The sequence below is a fragment of the Papilio machaon genome, chromosome 3, assembly GCF_912999745.1.
Source record: "Papilio machaon chromosome 3, ilPapMach1.1, whole genome shotgun sequence".
NCBI lineage: Eukaryota > Metazoa > Arthropoda > Insecta > Lepidoptera > Papilionidae > Papilio > Papilio machaon.
This window is the reverse complement of record NC_059988.1, coordinates 2,988,752-3,009,038: the sequence shown is the minus strand read 5'-3', so window position 1 is coordinate 3,009,038 and position 20,287 is coordinate 2,988,752. Positions and strand designations below refer to the sequence as shown.

The window sequence follows — 20,287 nt, the reverse complement described above, 5'->3', positions numbered from 1 at the left end:
AACAAATTTTAATGCTAAGTCCCATTAGCTTTGGAGAAAAATGGCTAAAAAACTACAAACTTTTTGTTATTCTTGATTGTGAGTTTTTTTTACGTCAATATGACAAGACATCAGTGACATTATGTCGCTCAACTTGATATTTTGGTGTTAATTTATTGAAGCAAAAGTAAAATCTTCAATGTGATCTGTGTTATTGTTAATCAATTATTATCTTTTCTTATTAATTTTAAAATTATTAAAATTTATCTGTTTTCGAAGAAAGTTATATAGAGGTTAAAAGCATATGATACGTACGGACAATTTTATATAATAATCTTCACATCACACTTATTAGATTCCCTGTTTAGTGTCTATAAAAAAACGAGTATTCAATAATGACGGAGCTAACGGTGGGCGATGTTAGAGATTTAGAAGCTGTTGATATTTTCCTATTCTCTAATGGTGATCATAGCACACCCCCAAGGAAGTACCATCTGAATACAGATGCATTTCTGATGTGGGATGACACCCTAAAAAGCTTAGGGCGCTCACATTTCGGAGTTGAGTAAGTCATTAATTGACTTCCTTAAGTGTAATGAGTACTAAAAACTATTTCCATTTAGACCAATAACATTTTGAAGGTTTGACAGGGAATATTTAGTGAATATTTTGCAACAAGACAAATAAGTAGTGGCTGATTAAAATAAGTACTTTATTTAAATAAATACTCAGAGTTGAATAGAACAAATACAAAGCTAAAACTCAACAAACAGCGGTTAAAGATTTACGAAGTAATTGTAGATTAAAATAATTGATGATTAACAAAAAATACGACAGCTATGTTGCAGTTATGTTAAATGTTTGCAGTGATACTGTTATAGACATTTATACTATTAGTGGACATAAAATTGACGATCCTTCTCAATTGATCCATCAAGCGGCGTACGTGGCCGTCAAACCTCCCGCGCCTTTTATCCAAACTGGATATGAAAACTATCTAATAAGAGCCACTAGGTAAGTGTGAATATTTCTATCTCATCATCATCTCCTTGACCTTGTCCCGCCTACGTAGGGTCGGTGCACCAGGTTTCCGTCCTCCAAATGAATCTGTCTGCCGTCATCTCCAATGTCACCCCTTTCTTGATCATGTCATCTTTCACGCAATCCATCCATCTCTTCCTAGGCCTACCTCTACCGGTGTACCCCTTCACACTAACACTTAACGTTCTCTTTGCCACATGCGATTCTTCCCTCCTCATAACATGCCCAAGTCAAAATTTCTAGCTACATAAAAGATAAATCACATATCATATTTTTAAACATACCTTGTAACCACTATAGTCAATTAACCTATACTTAGCGACAGAAATAACAAATTTACGATGTGTTACGTTGTTTTATTTCACAGATCGTGGGAAAAGAGGTTATTAAAAATATCAAATAGCATGGACTCATCAACAAAAGGTCCTCGTTATCATTATATATAGTTACACAGAAACATATTATGCTAAAATTAAAAGGCTACTTTTGTATATAGTACATAATTAGTTGAAAATAGTTATTTTCAGGTAACACTGAAAGTCTTACAATAAAATCACAAGTAAATAATGAAAATTATGGTCATAAAAATAAGAAAGAAGTTGTACGTATGACTAATTCATTAATACTACACTTTCATAGTTCTTAAATGGTTTGTTATTATTTCAAGTATTTTACAGCCAAACCCAGCAGTTGTAGATAAACTCAAAAGAAGTCTAATAAAACCTTACATTGTTAATATAAAACCACCCCAAGGTCGAGAAAAAATAAGTAAGAGCCCTGATCTAAAACATATCCAAAGAAAGAAAATTCCACAAATCGCACTTCGACAGAAAAGAAGTCCTTTAAAAATAACAGCAGCATCCAAAAAAGTGCTGATGAAGACAAAGGGAGATTTTCATAAGAAACTACCTGATTTAAAGAAATTGGTTTTAGCACATTCTAAAGAAAAAGATTTAAATAACAGTATTAAAGATAATCAAGACAACCAGATTTTTCCATCGAATAATATTACAAGCTTTAATGTTGTTGAAAATGTAATTAAAAGTGCCAATCGCTCTGCTGAAAAAATAAGTTCAGCAAAAGTAAACTATCAAAATGTAGATAATCAAAAAAATAATAACTCTGTAGTAAATGGTGAGAAAATAATAATATCGAACATTTACAAAAATCCAGAAAAAGAATATTTGTCAATTACAGGAATAAAATATGATGAAGCACCAAATGATATAGGCGTTGAAAACAAAAGTTTATCTTACGCTGATATTAAATGTATAAAAACATGTTGCACTTGCTGTAATAGTAAATGTAGTAAGAAATCTATAATTCAAGCAGAAAACAAAAATAACATGGAAACGTCTGAAAATGATACAAATTCTGAAGTGCCTATTGAAATTCAAACGTGTTTAAAATGCTGCGAAACACGTAAACAGCTAAATAATTACGTTGCTATATTAAATAACGATAAAATACTAAAGTTGCATTTAAATTTAGAAATTGCAAACTGTAGCGTATCTGTAATGTCTGATCAAATAAACGCTAAAACTACACACGAAACACAAGCTTGTATTACCATAATGAAAACTGAGAAAGAAACACAAGTAAATTTTTATGAACAGTTAAATGAAGAAATTTTCGAAAATATAATTGAAACAGAATATATTCCTCAACAGTCAGATGACGAACTTAAAAATATAATAAAAGATGACAACAAAATAGTGATTATTAATTGTTCATGTTGCGATTGCGTTAATGTACATCGTCTGCCACAGTTAAATATCAAATACAAAAATAATTGTAATGAAGACATTTTGCACAAATTAGCTTCTGCAATAGAAGCAAATAAGTAAGAAAAACATTAATTTTAGAACTTTATACATCGATTTTTTTTTTTTTTTTTTTGTCTAGTACAATTAATCTTACATTTTTAGATGCGAATGCAGAAATGATGTGCTAAGTACACAACAAAAAGCTAATCCTAACACTAAAACAATAGCTACAAATAATTATGAGGAATGTGAGGAGAAAACATTAACAATAACGTCCGTGCAAAAACTTTCATGTAGTCACGAAACTAATACGTGTAATGATAATTTAAATAGTGATGAGGTAAGCTTAACAACTTACAATAAAATGTACAACATCCTTAACACGTTAGCTAATAACTACCATAACTAAAGTAGTTAAGATTTTTTTCATTGGAACTTCGATATTAATTTGTTTTTTTTTTACAGTTTCCAAAACTGATAGTTGCCATTAACGAATATTCAAATCAGATGTCAAAGAAACCGGATAATATTCAGACATTCGTCAACAGCAGTACCCAAACCAATTGGTATAACATAATGGTAAGAATTTATCAGTGTTATATGTACCTATAGTATTGTTTTCGAAATTATATGGTTTACTTCATGATTCAGAATATATTTTTTTGTTGTAGTTGGAAGCAAGATATCGTACGGATGGTCGGTATAGTTTCCATTTGCCACCACTTTATAAAATTAAAAATTACAACATCGAATGAAAAGAAATTGTGGTTTTATTCCTTTTTTTTAAGTTTACAGTATCTTATTTACATATTAAAAATAAAAGAACAAATGGCAGAGTAATGGCGGATTTTAGTTTTAATTTAGAGTTGTAGATTTTCGTTCCATCTTTGTAATACTTGAGTTTACCAGTGAGAATGTTTAAGGGTTTCTGTCCCATATACTTTAGTTGCAAGTCAGTGAAATAAAGTAAATTTTGCGCGTTCATTATCTGCATTACCTGGAATTAATAAAACTTAATTAATTATACAGAGAATATAATTGATTAGCAATGTTTGAAAATTTCCGTTCAACATGTTTTTTTCAAATCATACTTTAGGAAACAAATTTGTAACACTTTGAATGTAGCCTGAATATGTAATGATATAGAGATTTTACGTGTGCAGTTATCCCGGCTACTGCTTCTGGATTAATAGCACTCAAGTCAGGTCCATCCACTTCAGCCAAAAGAAGACCCAAACGCGATACGTCACGCGCGTTCCAACTGTACGATTTGCCAAGCGCCTGCGAGTTTTTGTTAGCAATAATATTACTCTTCAAAATTTCTAGTGTTCAAGAAATAACTATACTGAATATATTCCGTACTACGATTAAATGCATAATTTATTTCGTTAATACAATACAAACCAACAGCTTAATAACATTTTATATTGAACTTATAAAGTTATCACTATTACAATTTGACTCACCTGACTTTTGGTCATCATAGCTAAATAAAACCGCCGCTGTAAAGGATCACAAGCGCGTATGTGATAAAATAGCTGTGGAATTAATATTTTAAAAAAATGATGTGATTTTGCTATTCTCTTTTGTCAGGCATTTGCTGTACTATTTTAATATACCTGATGAGTAAGTTGGAGGTAGGTATTCTCTGGTATTCTTCGCATATATGTCATCGGTACTCCGCACAACAAGTTATTCATCAAATTGAGATACTTAGGTTCGGACCATCGTCGGTTGAGCTTTATGTATTTACTTGCTACAACGCCGACCTGTTACAAGTTACAAATGAAGTGCGTACTTTACATTTTGCATCAATTCTTTAATTAATAGTTCTGGGGTGTTATTTTTAGGAAAACATTTTTATTGGCTTACTTGGTGCCTGTTCAATTCAGCATGTGTTCCTATATAAGTCAAAATTCGATTGTCAGTCAAGTTAAGCTTAGCAATCTCCTTCCCGTTAAGGTATTTGAATAAAGGTCGATACAGCTCTAAAGTCTGTATCGTGATCTCTTCGTTGGGTTTGTTTTCTTTGACCACAGTCCAGGTCGCTGCTAGTTTCTCCCGAGCTATGTTCATCATCGAGATGGTCCGAGCCTTAAGAAATTAGAAACATTAACTATTTAAATACTAACCCTAACATCTTTCATTTTAATGAATAGTAAAACGGTTATGATCGTATAATTTATAATCGATACATTTTGTGGTGTTACTGAAAAATGTTTAAATTGCGATTAGCAGGAAATTGTAAAGGGTCAAGGAATCACTATTGTTGTAAGTAAATTTGCTTGGTAGTTCCTGCAGCAGTACACTAGTTACTTAAGTATTTTATATAACTTAGCAAATAACAAACTAACAGAATGTAGCACGTATGTTGGAGGTAGTCTTAAAATGTCATTAAGATCGCCCTCCAGGAAGATGGCAAACGCGTCGACGGCTGTCTGCATGAAGTCATTGGTGACGTTGAGGCGACAGCGGCCGCGATGCATGAACTCCGACATTGGGAGATGCACGCCGCTTTTGTTCTGGTATAGCTCCGCACTGTTATTCACACACTAATTGTTCCTAACTCAGTAGTAAAATGTGCTCTAAAACGTCCCTTGGCAAAGATTTCAAGATTGCTTTACTTCCCTTTAATGTTTCCTAGATCAGCAGTTAATCAACTTTGAAAAGATAACTCGATGGATGTGTAGTACTGTGGCACCTTGGACTAACTGACAGCTAAAAGCTAATTTAATTATATTATAATATATTCTGGTACTTAGTACCAGAATATATTATTCACAACTAACCGCAACACATGTCCTGTTGGATACTGGTACGGTATGGTCTTATTCTTGGACCCAATCAAACGGTTTTTGTATTTGTCCCCTACATTTTACAATTTCATTAATTACTTAGTACATATTAATTCATTTATCATTGTTAACTAATAACATATACATACTTTCATTGGTAGGTGAAGGGCCATATAAATATTTATTCAATATATCTCGAAACATCTCCATTGGATCTGAAATCGAAATATATAACGACTTCTGAGGAATACAAACTTGATCAAGAACAACATTTCTGATGTTTTATAAAAAACATCAAAAGAAAATTTTTAATTCAACAAAATCAGAACAATTTGTCCGATAAGCGACTAGAACTTTTTAAATTAAAATTTTCGAATTTTTAATAGTTTAAACTTAGTATTAATCTGAATATTTGTGTTGTCATAATACCAAATAAATTATTAAGTTAAAAGTAACACAAGGGTACCATTTTCGACAGCATAGTTCAAGGTAGTTGCTTCCACGTGTATTTTCGACTTCTTAGTTGTTACACTCACATTTGGTTCTTGATATTCGAAGCAATCTGTATCTGAAAAGATAACATTACCACATTTTTCATTAACCTCTGATCTACTTAAGTATGCTATGCTATGTACGGCAGTGGATTTGATCTGGCGAAGAAACCTTACCAAAGATATGTTAACCCAGTTTTTTCAGTGAGACTGGAGGGATAATATATATTTTTTATATTGAATAAGCTAGCGCTTGACCACGATCCCACCTGATGTAGTGATGATGTGGTCTAAATATGGCACGCGCTAGCTTTTTAAATGCCTATTCACTCTACTCTTGAAGGCCCCCACGTCGTAATTGGACGGAAAAACTGACACCGGCAACTTGTTCCATTCCTTTGCAGTACGCACAAGGAACGATGATTCGATAAATATGTTTCGGGCATGGAAACCCATGGTAAGTTAAATACATGTAACTAGAATACTACAATTAAAATTATTTACAGCTCGAATTAGAATCCTTCTGTTCCGATATTGTGAATAAAACGTTGGTGTAACCTTTTGTACTTGAAACAAAGATTATTAACAACAAAATATATTGTAACATTATTACTTTGTTGAAATGCAAGGAGCATTATCAAATCATGTAAGCCACGATCGTGAAATCTCAAAAATGGTGATTGGGAATTTGGTTTATATAAAAATAATGTTTGAAAATAATCACTGGATGAAAAAAAATATTTTTATAATGCCAAAAATATCAATGATGTCTATAACAGTAAGGAAAGTAGCCAAAGTTATCTTCTTATATATATAAAAGAAAGTCGTGTTAGTTACACTATTTATAACTCAAGATCGGTCGAACTGATTTAGCTGACAATTGATAGGGAGGTAGCTTAGAACTAGGAGACGGACATACATGTAGGAACTTTTTTATCTTGTGTGCATTTTTTTATTCCACGCGGACGGAGTCGCGGGTAAAAGTTAGTTAGCAATATACCATATTCGATGGGCCATTATTCTCACTACAACTGGCTTACAGTTGTCACGAAAATTAAAACATTGATGAATTTGTCAGTGTCAACAACGGAAATGTCAACTTTGGTGCTATTTCGACTTTACTTTGACAAATCTGTAAATACAATGAAACTGTACTTTTATAAGTTGGTATAAAATTTCAAGTGAACATCTTAAATTTTTCAATGTATTCAATATCAAATGATGATTATTGCGCAGGATATTGCTACGATTCTGGCTTTAGAGGTGCAGAAAATGTTCCATTTTATCCCTACGTAGGAGGTCAACCTGTCGTCTATTATAGTCATATTGTAAGTATTAAATTATTTTCGTACCGTATACCAACGAATACTTAGTAAGTTTAACTTATAGTATTGGAACATTTAAACAGGCCCAAGACCATTTGCCCCAAAGAAATAAAATTACCAAGAAAAACAATCCCAATTGTTTTGTGAAAGCCTTCCGTTGGTATACTCAGGTACAACTCTGTTACTTTATTAACCTAACAATTCGAGCATTTCTGTTCTTCAAATTTAAGTACATTTATAATTTGTATTGTAATAGGAGTAATAAAGCAGAAGATTTTGTTTCTAATTTCGCCAACTTCTAAATTTGATAGCGTAATCAATTTGTGGGGTTAAATGCTATTTAATCAATCAATTTGTGGGGTTAAATTTGGGGAATAGAAATTGGTAAACCGATATAATTCGAAGTCACCTCATGTAAAATCACAACGTATTTAATATAGTTCAAGGAACTTACTTACTATAACGTATTTAGTATCAATGCGATTTCTAAATAATAAGTTCTGTAGGAACTTCCATCTCCACAACCGGTGGCACCATGCAACAATGCGAACATAGGCGGGTTCGCGACGTGGCTGGACAAGAAGTACGAGGAGTACTTACAAGACAGTCAGTGCGAAAACAACTGCTTACAGTACAGATCTAAACAATGTTCTTATACTAAGAGTGATAGAACTATTAACAGGTAAATTTTTAGCTGAAGTGAATAAATAATAAAGGAAGAAAGGAGCTTTATGCATGTTTTTTTCAGGATAGATTATCCATCGCGCAAAATCAGAAAGTTTCCAAGATTGAAAAGGTTAGATTAATTATTTCATTTTGCGATTTAATTATAGATTAAATAATTAATTGCAATGTTTTCACAGCCCATGGAAAAAGAAACGTAGATATATAAATGAAACTGAAATAGATACAGTATGTGAAAAGTTAGTAAACATTTTTTTACAGCATCTAACTACCCCCAATTCTTTTACCTATTTTAATTTGTTGCCCTTTATCTTTCAGACAGAGTTTCGAATTTATATTACGGCCTCAAGATATGTCACGACCTGCTTCTGAATGCTGCCAGAAGTAAATATATTTTGAAGTCTATAGCATTTTCAATATGTTTTTGTTCAAATACTGTTTTCATTTTTTCTCAATTTCAGGACATCGTATTGTATTCGATCCGACACCACTTTTATCACTTCCAAAAGTGCAATCCCAACAAATATTAAACAGAGATCTAAAAGTTTAATGGGTATATCGAAAACAAAGAATGAATTTGAAAATGATATAATTATTACAAATTACGACGTCAGCCAATGTTACAAAAGTCAAAAGAGTGAAGAAAGATTTAGAATTGATCTTAAATCTCCACCAATGAAAGCAAAGTCTACAAAGGTTATTTGTAATTGTTATAATACCGATTTAGAAACGGGAATTAATTATGATAACGTACCTACGACAAGAAATCAAAGCAAATCAGTCAGTTGTCAATGTGTAACAAACAATATTACTTCTGACATTGAAAAACGCAATGTTTTTAACAAGGTAAGCTATAGTAAATTCCATGAAAATGCACATAATGTCAATAGAGGTAACATTAAAACACTAGGAAGTCAAAAAGAAACTAGAATCGTTACAGAATATCCTGGATTAACGAATCAAAAATTATGTTCAACTCCGTCGAATAAATCAAACATTAAAGATGTTATCTGCGGTTGTGATCAGTTATACTCAAAAGATTTAAGTTCATATGAAAAAGTAGCTTCTAGAAGAAATTACAAAACAGTTATCTGTCAATGTTCAATGTCTAACTTTCTTGATGAAGCTCGTTATCAAAACCAATGTAATACGTCGGAGGTATTCAAGAAGATAAGTCAAAATGACTTAAATAGAAATGAATACGATGACGATAAAAATGTAATACAAAGAAAAACGAGTAAGGAAATGACAAGAGTTGTGGTACAATGTAGTGAACAAACAAATGAAATACAAGATCGCAACTCACAACTATATCGAAAAAATAGAAATGTTACTTGCGAGTGTTACTTAGATAGTAGAGATATTAAAAATACGTTAAATCAATATAAAGTAGCTACGAAAGTTCAAACAAAAATCAATAACTCTCAGTGTTCTAAGAGTAATATTCAAACACATAACGATCGTCAACAATTTGAAAGCACAGAACAGCAAATATGCAGAAAGGTAAATTGTATTAATATTACATAATATGGTTACCAAAAACTTGGCAGTTTACTTCAATACCCTTAATCCCGTTAAAGATGGAGATGACGTAGTTTTTTTTCAGCCTTAATGTTTTTAATCTTAAATTGAAGAATTAATAATGAAGAAAGTTACTGCGTTGTTGTGAAAATTGCGAATACATATAAACACTTTTGTAATTTTAGACTACACAAGAAAACTTCCATCAAACATGTTGCCCCTGCCCCAAACCTCTGGAGCCACGGTTACAACAAGCACCACAAATTAGACGTTCATCTATAAACTTTAACGGAAAGAAGACTTTAAAATACAAAGAACCGTTCAATTTACAAGAATTACCGGTACATGGTGTCCAGACATCGGATCATTCAATACGATTTGTAAGTACTTAAGTATATTTTTAAATTTTACAACAATTCTTTAGTATTTGTGTTTGAAAATAACATGTGTTCATGATTTTAGCCGGAAGATACATTTCTTCTAAAGATCGTGTAAAAAAATATTTAACTACGTAGAGTAGAAGATTAAACACAATTTATTTAAATTTAATAGTTTCGTCAGCAATGAAGAGAAGACAGCGCAATCTATTACGTCTTTCAAATGTGTACAATAAATTGGGTATTGAATAAAAAAAAATATAATTTTAAATAATCATTTTATTTAGAAAAATTAAAATTTTATTTAGACTCAAATAACACAGTTAATTCGGTGGGCCATAAGAAGTGGCTGGCTGTGTGTGAGGTAAGAAACTTAAACTAATTGCTCCTGTACTTTGTTGTTGTGGTTGAATGTTTGTTAAACCAAATGAAGACAGACTTCCTGACGGGCTAGATGCACCGGATAAAGATGACGAACTTGATGAATACGATGATGTATCAATAACTCTATTCGGAGCAGCTGAATTCTGCACGAAGGATGTTATTTCTACGCTTGGTCTAGCATTCTCTAATGACACACCGGACACTAGGGACAATAGTCCCGCTTCTTTTGCAGACTTATGCTCATTGTCTTTAATAATGTTTTGCACACGGTTAACTACTGTTGAATCGAGAACTTCACTGTGCGTTTGACTCTGTGCAGCTGTGTTGTATTGGTTTGAGTCGGCTTGATAACTGGATAGGGATGAGGATGGGAAGTTGCTGAAAGATTGGGACTGTAATGGTAACTGAGATACATATGGAGGTGATGATTGCGGTTGTTGGTATGCATAGTCTTGACCTGATTGCTGTGCTATGGGAGAGTATTGCTGAGGTGCTACAAAAGCTGGTAGAGGTCGTATTGGTTCTACGGGAAATTGGGGTGCATAGGTAAATGAGGGATGTGCTTGAGGTTGACTATAGGAAGGAATAGGTTGGTGGTAAATTTGTTGGGGTCGTGGATAGCTCACAGGGAGGGATGGTGCATTATATGATATTTGTGGGAGAGGTGGTTGCTGAATTTGTTGTTGATGGTATTGAATTTGAGGGTAAGGTATTGGCTGAGCGTAATTGTATCCAGATTGGATAAAGTTAGGTTGTGGCGCGGGGGGAGCATGAAACGCTTGCTGCACGTGGGGGTGAGGAAGCTGGGGGAAGGGCGCAGGCGGTGCGGGCGGTGGCGGGGGCGGGGGCGGGGGCGGGGGCGGCGCAGGGTGCCCATAGCTGAAGGAGGGTGCGTGGAAGGCGGGCCGTGGCAAGTGGTACGGAGCCTCCGCCGCTGCGGACGCTAGCAGAGCTACCACCAGTACCTGAAATTATTTACTTACATTTTATTTATCTGCTTATCATTCTAAGCTTAAACAATCAAAGAGTCAGTAAACACTAAACACTAAATGAATAGTTAACTCGGAACTCATTCTACTCGCTAATGGGTCAAGTCGCACTGTTTGGATTGTATTAGAAACTAGTTGGGCTCGCTGAACTATTGACTTTGGGGCACATATACATAATTTTCACTTTGTTATCGTGTGCTCACTCACCGCGCTTCTCATGGCTGATGTGGTGTTGTGTGCGGCATGTCCAACAATCTAACAGTTTTATACCCACCACCTCTACATGTGTACCTCTAAAGTTAGCGGTCGCGCCTACTTTTGACTACGATTACACAAAATTATTTAGATTTTGTTCGTCTCTATGACCATTCCTATGTCAATACTTTTGTGACTTAAATTTTTAGATCTAGTATTATTTCTTTTAAGCGCCTTGTTAAATATGTTAATGTTATACGTGTTAGTAATCTTCATGTAAGTGTTCACTACCAAAACACATTGTAATCCCACTCATATCCTTCGTTCTCTTTAAAACCAAAAACAAACATAACAAATATAACTCTATGTTAACTGTTTTACAAGATATTTTTGGTGGTTACAATGATGCAATATCTGTTTGAAATATCACATGGAATCAGAATTATTACATCTGTGGTAACATATCTATTTCGTTTGATTTACAATGAACCGTAAATCAGGCAGGCCCTAGGCAAGGTTAGACAAACGACGAAGTATCACTTTCGCAAAACCATGGTGAAAAATAATGTCATTGTAACATGATAATTATTTACGAAATATAAGTGCGAATTTGTAGAAGGTAAGCTATAAGTACTTATTTTCGATTTTATGAAACCAAAAAAAAAAACCTGACAAATTAAATGTACATACTACGCGATTTCTTATTTTTACAGTCATTATTTTTATAATCTATACATATAAAGAAAGTCGTGTTAGTTACACTATTTATAACTCAAGATTGGTCGAACTGATTTAGCTGAAAATTGATGGGGAGGTAGCTTAGAACTAGGAGACGGACATAGGAACTTTTTTATCTTGTGTGCATTTTTTTTTATTCCGCGCGGACGAAATCGCGGGTAAAAGCTAGTAGTAAATATGTATAAGTTGCAATGTAAATGGTATTTTTCAAGATGTGTTACTGTTACTACAACGTTACTTATTAAAAAACGCAATTTCACATCAGAACCATCATGCAAACCTGGTGTGTGACCTGCAAAATATAAACACAAACAGCTTTGAAACTCTGTAGACAGTAAACATTGCATTGACAAACATGTAAGTAGCGATGAGTTGTGTGCTCAATAGATTTATAGACACGTGCTTCGGAGACCTATGAAAGAAATGTTGAATACATTGTTAGTTCAATGAAGTCACAAGATAATCACAATGTCAATAGTATTACTTCAAACAACTCTCAAGATTAGGGTTGTCAAAAACTAAATTTGATCTTAAAGTTTGTTTTTAAATTACTTCAATGATTTTATTTGCTTCGACTTATTTTTACAGTTGCTATTAAATTGTCAATCAATACTACTTTCAATCTAGATCTAGAAGCTTTCAACGTAATGTACCGTCTTTTCGTAATTGACCTTTGCATTTTTTATTGCTAAGATCCTTCATTATTTCTGTATGAATCAAATTATTGCTTAGTAACCGATATACTTAAATTCACCATTTTATCGAGCAAAAATTAATATAATAAATTTATATCGACAACCCTAAAATGATGTTTCCATTGCCAACTATTTACTTAACAAGAGTAGCCCAAATAGGGGTGCAAATAATTAGGTAATAGTGAAATTCACTGGAATCGACGCTGGGTCACGAATTTACACCTTCGTAAGCCATCCTCCATAGACCGCAAGTCAGTTAGAGCGACACTTTCATAACAGACGGTCTTAGATAACAATTTGCATCCTATTTCGTCCGCATCCGTCGTATTTCGTCATAACGTATGTCATTCCATTGCCATACGCGTTTTGTTTGTAGTTCGTACTGTTTGGATGCATCATTACTAAATATGATAATTATGTCGCTTATTTATCATTTAATAATATTAAAATGCTGCCATTTACGGAATAAAAGAAAACATTCATTTGTTAAACTATATAATAAACTATATGTTACTCTACTATAATACAAAATAATAAATATATTTAAATACCTAATCTGATAAGAAATTGTAACCTAAAAGATTTTTTTGCCATTTTATGTCAGTGTTAAGGCTAAAAGCTTGAAATTACAGTTCTGCTATCCAATCTACAGTTGTTTACATTGTTGTTTATTTTATTTTTTAATGGGATAATCTTTGACGGGCTCCGGTGGCGGACGTCCTTTCATCCCCTTCATTTCCGCCTCGCGTTGTTTCCGCTTTGCTACGATGCGGTCGTGTGTTCGCTTCATTTCTAAGATTTCCTTCATCTCTTCCTTATCTTCATCCTGTATATAAACAAAAAAAAAATTATTTCACTATTTCTATCAAAATGTAGATCTAATAAATTTCAATATTTATAATTTCGTATTGCATATTTAAAAAAAATTATTAACTTTTCCCCAAGCCTAAATTGATAAATTTTGCTTTAAGTCTAAAACACTTTTTTTTCCCATCTGGATAAAAAAATCGCTTTTAGACCCTGGTAAGTGGGACATAAGTACCCAATTCTCCCGGCAATTTAGCAACCATATGTTTCCCAAACCGTTTAAGACAAAGAAAATACACTGAAGAAAATGGGATGGAACTTTTTATAAAGATGGGCAAAATTTCGTATACGCACAACGGGAGGCTATTGCCAATTGAAAAATCCGCGGGTGAGAATGTACTACTTTTCTCCCTAGGTAAGTAATTTACTATTATACGCTCTTTAGTTCTAAAAATCTTATTATTTGACAGCTTAACCTTCTGATTGATCCGCAACACTAGCGCCCTCTTCCCGTTTGCCATCGGTTGGCTGTAAGTCAAGAGTTGCTTTAGCCTCTGCGCCGGCGGCACGCCCCGCTCCACAACAAGCACAATGCGCGCCCATTGCCGCTGCCACTCGTTGCGTGTCTCTGCTATCTTCTGATACGTATTCCCCATCATTGCTATCAACATGTTCACCAGGAGTATCGCTACTATTATCATGTATAGCACGAATAGGAACTGAAAATTCAAGGCAATTTTTAAAGCCAAAAGTGTCCCGTTTCACTCTATACGCGGTTTACCTAAACTAAAGGTCAATTTTTAACGAGATTAGTTTGCAAACAATGGGGATTAGGTCGATTTTTAGGTCGAAATGGATAGTCTCTTTTGCAGACTTCGTTAATATGCAATCATGTGATCAATAAATACTATTACTACTGCTTGCTTATCGCTTTATTATATTGCATTTTACCTTTGCTTCAATTTCATGGTCTGTATGTTCAAATGCGCTATAATAGTCCGAGAATGACGTCAGTGACATAAGGAACATAGCCATTATGCTCTCCATCGGCGAGGGCATGGGGTTTGAGACCGAATCATCTACTCCCTCCGGCGTGTTAGGATTGTCAAATGATAAGAATATTACATAATACGCTAAAAAAAATAAAAAAATTGAAGTGATAAAACATATACGGCTACTAGTGAAATATTCTTCCATAATTTAACCACGCAATTTATCATCAACCATCGTCATTAATCAATTTATTTAATCATACATACCTTGTGAAAAACCCATTACGAATACAAGGTATATGCAAACGAAACGCAAAAGATCTCCCATCACCATGCGATATATCATCACAACGAACGGGCCGACGGTTTTGAAACCCCTGTTGAAAATACAGAGCAAATTCAGTAAATTTAGCACTACGAACTTAACGCACCTAATGATTGCAAAAAATCATCACCAATTTATTACTTGAAATGTAACTACTCTGTATGATAGAATAAATCCTGTCTCTCGATACTAACCTACAAAAGAATAAGAAATAGGGAGCAGTGGTAAGCATGATAATGACAGCTACGTGATCCTCCTCTTCATCAGCACACCAGAGTCTCAGAGTTGGCAACGCCAGCATTAGTAGACAGGAGAATAAAAACATAACTCTAAAAATTCCACAAGATTATTCAAGCTCATTAGGATAAAAAAATACTTATAATAATTCAATTTGTAAGCTTGTATTTTAAGTACCTTGAAGGAACCGTGCTTAGATTTTCAAAGAACATTTTCAATCCTAAGAATCTTGCTTCTCGTAATGCGGCTCCTATGTAAGCCAACGCTCCCACCCACAACAGCAATTCGCCGGAAATTCTGACCTTTGAAATTAGATTATCGATATTAAATAGGTATTCTTTTGCAAGCAAAGCATAAGTTGCACTAGAGTTGTTCGGAATAATTATTTCTGAGAGAAAATACTTACTTTCGCTTGCCAACTATCAAGATTCATGAGTCTACACTCTTCAGTAAGATCTTCCCACCAGCCCTCCATATCATTCTCTCGTCGTGGTTCTGAAAAAAATGTGTTATTGTATTCTTAATCTAGCTTCTAGTAGCATTACTAAAATCAGTTTATTCGTTTTTCGAAGTCAAGGTTTGCAAACAAAAATATATTCTATCTTAATAGTAAGTTTGTATGACTTTGTATGTATTTTTAATTACTATAAATCGAGTCATTAAAAGGGAAAATTACTTTTATCTTTATCTTTCGGATGACTTTTAAAGCGGCTGCAGCGTGGACCGGGCTTGCTAATATTCAACACCTCCACAGCACTTGAGTCAAACTCTCCGCCATTTATAATCGTACAATTCTCTGTAAACAAGTAGCTTGTTATAATTTAGTACCAGTAGCATAAGAACTTGTCGTATGCGAATATTTAATAATGTAGTAATTACTGATAAGTCTTACCAACATCTGAAGTTGCTTCTGTATAGTTAATGTTATGGACAACCGTAGTGTTTAAAACAGTGGAGTTGGTGGTTCTTTCCGGCGGACCCGGACGTAAAGTAAAACAAACCAATGACACCAGGAAGTAAAACGAAAAGAATATAAAACGGCGGTAGAAACGAAACTTCACGAACGTGTTCCATTTGGTCTTCAAAAGATCGATCAGCATGCCGTCTAGGAGCTCTAAATGTTCATCTTTTTCCTGAAATTGTAAAAATTGATCTTGTCAAAAAATAAACAACCCAACTAACCAGCTACGGTTTTAAAGCCAATGGCAGAGAAGTATCACGACCACTTGAAATGTAGGCTCGTAATTATCATATAATCAGTTCCGTCTATTGTTTCCTTCTACTTTAAAAATAGGCGGTTAATCTCCGGCTATAAATAAAAGGATCAATAATTGGACAGTCTTAATTTTATTTATAAAAAACTTACACCGAACACGACCAAATTAAGCGCCGAATCCTTACAAATCAATCCAGTCTCGGTATCAATAGTGTCAACCAGTCCGAGCGGGTAGGCGGCGCAGGTGGTGGCCCCTATCTGCCAGTAGATCTCGCGTTCGATGTTCAGAATGTGAACAAACAGCTCAATACGAGCCAGCTTAGCGGCTAGGGTTAGAGGTGTCAAGTTTAAAACGTTGCGGATGCTTAGTGACGCGCCCACTTCGTATGCCATGTCGAATGTGCTCTGAAAAATGGGCCAGATCTCTAACTTTACTAAATTTCAATTTCTGAATATATTAACTTCAGTAGTTACTTATTAATATCTGTGGAGATTCACAGAATTTTGATTACTTGACATAATTAGGCAATTTAATGAGGTTACCATTTTGTCGTATATAATGAGCATATGTAGAACAGTATTGCCATTGGTGTCTTGCTTATCGGGGTCTGCTCCTCGCGCCAAGATAAGTCGGTAGCATTCTTCGAGCCCCAGGCACGCTGCAAAGCTGAGTGGGTATTCCCCCCAGTACACGTAGCTAAAATAATGTGGTGAATAGGTTCATAATTCACAGTAAAGATGATGTACCATTTGGTGGTAAGTTCGAATCCATAATTAGAAAAGCTACAAAAATTTGAAAAAAAAAAATGGAATGTTGATTACAATTTTGAAAAGCTATTGAAGTTAGTTTTTAATGTTTCTTTTACACGTTTCTACAAGAATATGTTCAAAATATTTTCTAACGTAATCAACAACTAAGTGGCGCAAAAGAAGTATCAGACTAAAAATCACATTATACGCTCTTCAAGGGCCCCCTCATATAATGATGGATGGTACACTTAGGTGTTCATATATGTTCGTATATTCTAAATCGTTTTACTTCGTATCCCCCAAAAGCGCTCCAACTTAATGTATGCGCACTATAAACGTTTCGAAGAGGAGAATCGGTCGTTTAAGTAAACATACTACGTACTAGAAAAGAAATACGAACGAACGAACGATTGATGTAAAGTTATAAAAAAATTAAAATATGATCATAAGAAAACAGTAAAGCGTAATTGTTAAAAAAGCTTCAATACAAACACGTAGTATCATTGGCACCAACACAAATATTAATATTTCTACTACTAATTAATAAGCTAATATTAAATTTCCAATACGTAATAATCAGTTATAATTGTTTTCTTCTGGTAATTTGTTTATTAAACTTTTTTGCTTTATCCTTATCAACTAATCATCATCAGCTTGCGTTAGTCCACAGCTGGACGTAAACCTGTTGTGTTTATGTTTTAGCTTTTTTATGGGATTCAGCTATAAAATAGAATTTTAATACCCGTCATAGTTAGTGTTGGGCTGAACATTAACCCATTCGTGGTCGAGGGAATCGGAGCGAGAGGCCTTCTGGTCTTCTGGACACATGAAGTTGCCGTAGCACCGCTCGTGGTAGTCCGCGCCTGCATCCAGTAAGAACTTCACCATAGTTAAGTCCTCATTCACTATCGTCATGTGTAGTACGCTTTCGCCTGAGGAAATATATTTATTTAAGAGTTACAGCGCATTTCCAAAATGCATGGTTCTAGTTCTAGGGATGTGGACGTCCGTGAAACGTGTCGTCTTTGCGTTTCCGTGTCATTTTACTTTCAATTTCCACTGTTGAAACATGCTTACAAAAAAGTTTTGTTTCAGTTTTATGATAGAGAATAAAAGAGACAATAATATGAATGAATGAAGAAGCGGTTGATTTCGGTTTGATGTGAGAACTAACTTAGTCGTCTAGAAATTATTCATTTATTTTGCAATCTTTTTTCGAATTCAATATACGGTGGTACAAAAAGTAGTTTAATAACGGTTGAGTTTTTCTAATAAATTTTCGCCTTATCTTAGAGAAAGTTTTATCAGCAGCTCTATCAAATTGATCCCATAAAGCATTTAAGGCCAGAAGGTCAATTTATATTAATTCGTGTAACGGATAACGGAACTTTATGTAATGTCCTAAACGATATTGATAGGGACCTGAGTCTTGTAGTTAGTTAGATGTATAGTAGTAAGGCCAAAACTTTTCCTTTGTCTCCTAATAAAGTAAACGTTTAAGGAAAAATCTACAAAGTTTATACCATAATTTTCATAAGTAAGAGGTTGAGAAGAAAGTGATAAACTGTTCATCTTTATAGACGAGACAGTTTTGTAAGTTATATTAGAGAACTCTAGTGTTCGAATCACTTAACATGAAAAGTCCATACCATAATATTCATCGCTCATGTACACATCGTTGATCAACTTCGGATAGAATCGCAACAGTCTCTTCGCCAAGTCAGAATGTAGAGATGAGGCGTTCAAGAGGCAGATATGAAGTACTGTTTCTCCAACAGCCCCACGCTCCTGCAAAATAATACACAGAATGAAGCTAGCTACAGAAATTCATAGATTTCAATTTTGATTGATCCTCCAATACCATTATCCGGTTTGTACACTCATAGTCATCTACATTATATATCTTTACAGCTATTTATAAAATCTTCTAATGCTTCTTTCTTGCTAATGTTATTCCACATGAATCCATGTACATTTTATTATTTACTATGTTACCTTCAAGTCCCAGCACAGCTCTCTATAACCTGAAGGGTTTGCGTCATATTCTTCTTGTGTCACAACAGGCCAATCCTTTTCTACATCAAACTCTTCATCGGGATTTTCCATGCCTCTTAAAGGTGGCAACTAAAATGTAAGAACAATATTCAGTCATCGACATCGTACAAATGTAAAATTCAATTTGACTTTCAAAGCTACTTCAAAAATACTTTCAAAGCTAAAAATGTTGTGTCAAAGACTTTTTATAGTAGACCCACTCACCAGTTTATGCCTAGGTCTTTCCTTATTTCTCAGCAGAACGATATGCGATATGGGACAGTAGCGTCCTTTACCTTTATTGTACAGAAATGGTTCCACCTTTGTTTTAATGGCGTGATCAATTTCAGCATACTGTTTGTTCTGCACAGCTCTCTTCATCATATCTACCAGTAGACCTCCACCTTTAAACAGTTTCCTTATGTAATATAATAAAGATGCCAAAAACTTTTTACATGCATTTGCACTTTTTTTTAAGGCATTATCTTGTTTTCTTTGTCTGCTCAAGTGCTTATTTTAAAGTGTTAATGACAATTAATCTTCCTAAAAGTAGCCAGTGACAGCAACTTAACTTTAGAAACATGAATTAGGAAGTCCCAACCAATGCCCCACATTTTAAAATAAATTCTCACGATAAATCTGAAAATAAAGCCCAACTTACCTTTCACGTCAACGAGCTTATAAAGCTTTTGCTCCGATGTTCCCGCTTGCTTCTTCACACCACTCGTTACATTACTCTCTGTGTTACCCATTGTAAACTTTTTATTTTAATTTATTTATATTTAAGTACTACGTACAAGCTACTAACTACTAATAAGTGGACTGATTATAAAATACATTCGTTCGTAACGAATTTACTTTACCAAGCTGAAAACTATTGATAAAACGAAGCGGTTTCCATAACTACTTCAGTAACTTTGATTCCGAGTAACATTTTCTACGGTAC

At 34.1% G+C, this 20,287-nt stretch overlaps 6 protein-coding genes and 1 long non-coding RNA gene across 7 annotated transcripts; 4 read left to right on the top strand and 3 right to left on the bottom strand.

The window, feature by feature from the left end:
* Positions 1-368: 368 nt before the first annotated feature.
* LOC106712273 lies at positions 369-2,974 on the top strand. Its single transcript, XM_045686581.1, has 6 exons — positions 369-544; positions 847-993; positions 1,388-1,443; positions 1,548-1,621; positions 1,698-2,154; positions 2,949-2,974. The coding sequence occupies exons 1-6, from the start codon at positions 375-377 to the stop codon at positions 2,972-2,974; spliced, it is 930 nt and encodes a 309-aa protein (XP_045542537.1). The 5' UTR covers positions 369-374.
* A 459-nt stretch (positions 2,975-3,433) lies between these two features.
* LOC106712274 lies at positions 3,434-6,528 on the bottom strand. Its single transcript, XM_045686578.1, has 10 exons — positions 6,408-6,528; positions 6,048-6,149; positions 5,576-5,654; positions 5,141-5,324; positions 4,659-4,880; positions 4,406-4,555; positions 4,253-4,324; positions 3,942-4,067; positions 3,613-3,783; positions 3,434-3,508 (listed from the first exon to the last, which is right to left on the bottom strand). Exons 1-10 carry the CDS (start codon positions 6,526-6,528, stop codon positions 3,434-3,436), a joined length of 1,302 nt encoding a protein of 433 aa, XP_045542534.1.
* Positions 6,529-7,187: 659 nt separating this feature from the next.
* LOC123723539 lies at positions 7,188-8,203 on the top strand. Its single transcript, XM_045686577.1, has 4 exons — positions 7,188-7,400; positions 7,481-7,567; positions 7,904-8,079; positions 8,146-8,203. The coding sequence occupies exons 1-4, from the start codon at positions 7,275-7,277 to the stop codon at positions 8,201-8,203; spliced, it is 447 nt and encodes a 148-aa protein (XP_045542533.1). The 5' UTR covers positions 7,188-7,274.
* Positions 8,204-8,259: 56 nt separating this feature from the next.
* On the top strand, positions 8,260-8,760 carry LOC123723567. Its single transcript, XR_006756788.1, has 3 exons — positions 8,260-8,320; positions 8,400-8,465; positions 8,543-8,760. It is a non-coding gene; the product is annotated as an uncharacterized LOC123723567 (long non-coding RNA).
* A 398-nt stretch (positions 8,761-9,158) lies between these two features.
* LOC106712386 lies at positions 9,159-10,113 on the top strand. The gene is made up of 3 exons (XM_014504911.2): positions 9,159-9,584; positions 9,788-9,982; positions 10,065-10,113. The coding sequence occupies exons 1-3, from the start codon at positions 9,186-9,188 to the stop codon at positions 10,095-10,097; spliced, it is 627 nt and encodes a 208-aa protein (XP_014360397.2). The 5' UTR covers positions 9,159-9,185; the 3' UTR covers positions 10,098-10,113.
* A 179-nt stretch (positions 10,114-10,292) lies between these two features.
* On the bottom strand, positions 10,293-11,650 carry LOC106712375 (velvet complex subunit B). The gene is made up of 2 exons (XM_014504898.2): positions 11,560-11,650; positions 10,293-11,328 (listed from the first exon to the last, which is right to left on the bottom strand). The coding sequence occupies exons 1-2, from the start codon at positions 11,569-11,571 to the stop codon at positions 10,303-10,305; spliced, it is 1,038 nt and encodes a 345-aa protein (XP_014360384.2). The 5' UTR covers positions 11,572-11,650; the 3' UTR covers positions 10,293-10,302.
* A 2,003-nt stretch (positions 11,651-13,653) lies between these two features.
* Positions 13,654-20,093, bottom strand: LOC106712275 (transient receptor potential cation channel subfamily V member 5). Its single transcript, XM_045686576.1, has 16 exons — positions 20,003-20,093; positions 19,567-19,745; positions 19,303-19,431; positions 18,957-19,095; positions 18,050-18,239; positions 17,101-17,254; positions 16,708-16,962; positions 16,234-16,474; positions 16,015-16,137; positions 15,748-15,839; positions 15,519-15,643; positions 15,299-15,433; positions 15,047-15,156; positions 14,739-14,920; positions 14,264-14,506; positions 13,654-13,806 (listed from the first exon to the last, which is right to left on the bottom strand). The coding sequence occupies exons 1-16, from the start codon at positions 20,091-20,093 to the stop codon at positions 13,654-13,656; spliced, it is 2,541 nt and encodes an 846-aa protein (XP_045542532.1).
* Between the last annotated feature and the right edge of the window lie 194 nt (positions 20,094-20,287).

What these genes read in the sequence shown, in the direction of transcription:
- LOC106712275 (XM_045686576.1), bottom strand. Translation starts at nt 20,093, where the DNA reads ATGGGTAACACAGAGAGTAATGTAACGAGTGGTGTGAAGAAGCAAGCG. An exon ending in AGCTGTGCTGGGACTTGAAG is followed by an intron (nt 19,096 to 19,302) that starts GTAACATAGTAA and finishes ATTATTTTGCAG; the next exon opens with GAGCGTGGGGCTGTTGGAGA. An exon ending in AGAAGCAACTTCAGATGTTG is followed by an intron (nt 16,138 to 16,233) that starts GTAAGACTTATC and finishes ACTTGTTTACAG; the next exon opens with AGAATTGTACGATTATAAAT.
- LOC106712274 (XM_045686578.1), bottom strand. Translation starts at nt 6,528, where the DNA reads ATGGGTTTCCATGCCCGAAACATATTTATCGAATCATCGTTCCTTGTG. An exon ending in CCAACAGGACATGTGTTGCG is followed by an intron (nt 5,325 to 5,575) that starts GTTAGTTGTGAA and finishes TGTGAATAACAG; the next exon opens with TGCGGAGCTATACCAGAACA. An exon ending in CAACATACGTGCTACATTCT is followed by an intron (nt 4,881 to 5,140) that starts GTTAGTTTGTTA and finishes TAATTTCTTAAG; the next exon opens with GCTCGGACCATCTCGATGAT.
- LOC106712386 (XM_014504911.2), top strand. Translation starts at nt 9,186, where the DNA reads ATGTCTAACTTTCTTGATGAAGCTCGTTATCAAAACCAATGTAATACG. An exon ending in AACAGCAAATATGCAGAAAG is followed by an intron (nt 9,585 to 9,787) that starts GTAAATTGTATT and finishes TTGTAATTTTAG; the next exon opens with ACTACACAAGAAAACTTCCA. An exon ending in CGGATCATTCAATACGATTT is followed by an intron (nt 9,983 to 10,064) that starts GTAAGTACTTAA and finishes TCATGATTTTAG; the next exon opens with CCGGAAGATACATTTCTTCT.
- LOC106712273 (XM_045686581.1), top strand. Translation starts at nt 375, where the DNA reads ATGACGGAGCTAACGGTGGGCGATGTTAGAGATTTAGAAGCTGTTGAT. An exon ending in TATCTAATAAGAGCCACTAG is followed by an intron (nt 994 to 1,387) that starts GTAAGTGTGAAT and finishes TTTATTTCACAG; the next exon opens with ATCGTGGGAAAAGAGGTTAT. An exon ending in CATGGACTCATCAACAAAAG is followed by an intron (nt 1,444 to 1,547) that starts GTCCTCGTTATC and finishes AGTTATTTTCAG; the next exon opens with GTAACACTGAAAGTCTTACA.
- LOC123723539 (XM_045686577.1), top strand. Translation starts at nt 7,275, where the DNA reads ATGTATTCAATATCAAATGATGATTATTGCGCAGGATATTGCTACGAT. An exon ending in TCGTCTATTATAGTCATATT is followed by an intron (nt 7,401 to 7,480) that starts GTAAGTATTAAA and finishes ACATTTAAACAG; the next exon opens with GCCCAAGACCATTTGCCCCA. An exon ending in AGTGATAGAACTATTAACAG is followed by an intron (nt 8,080 to 8,145) that starts GTAAATTTTTAG and finishes TGTTTTTTTCAG; the next exon opens with GATAGATTATCCATCGCGCA.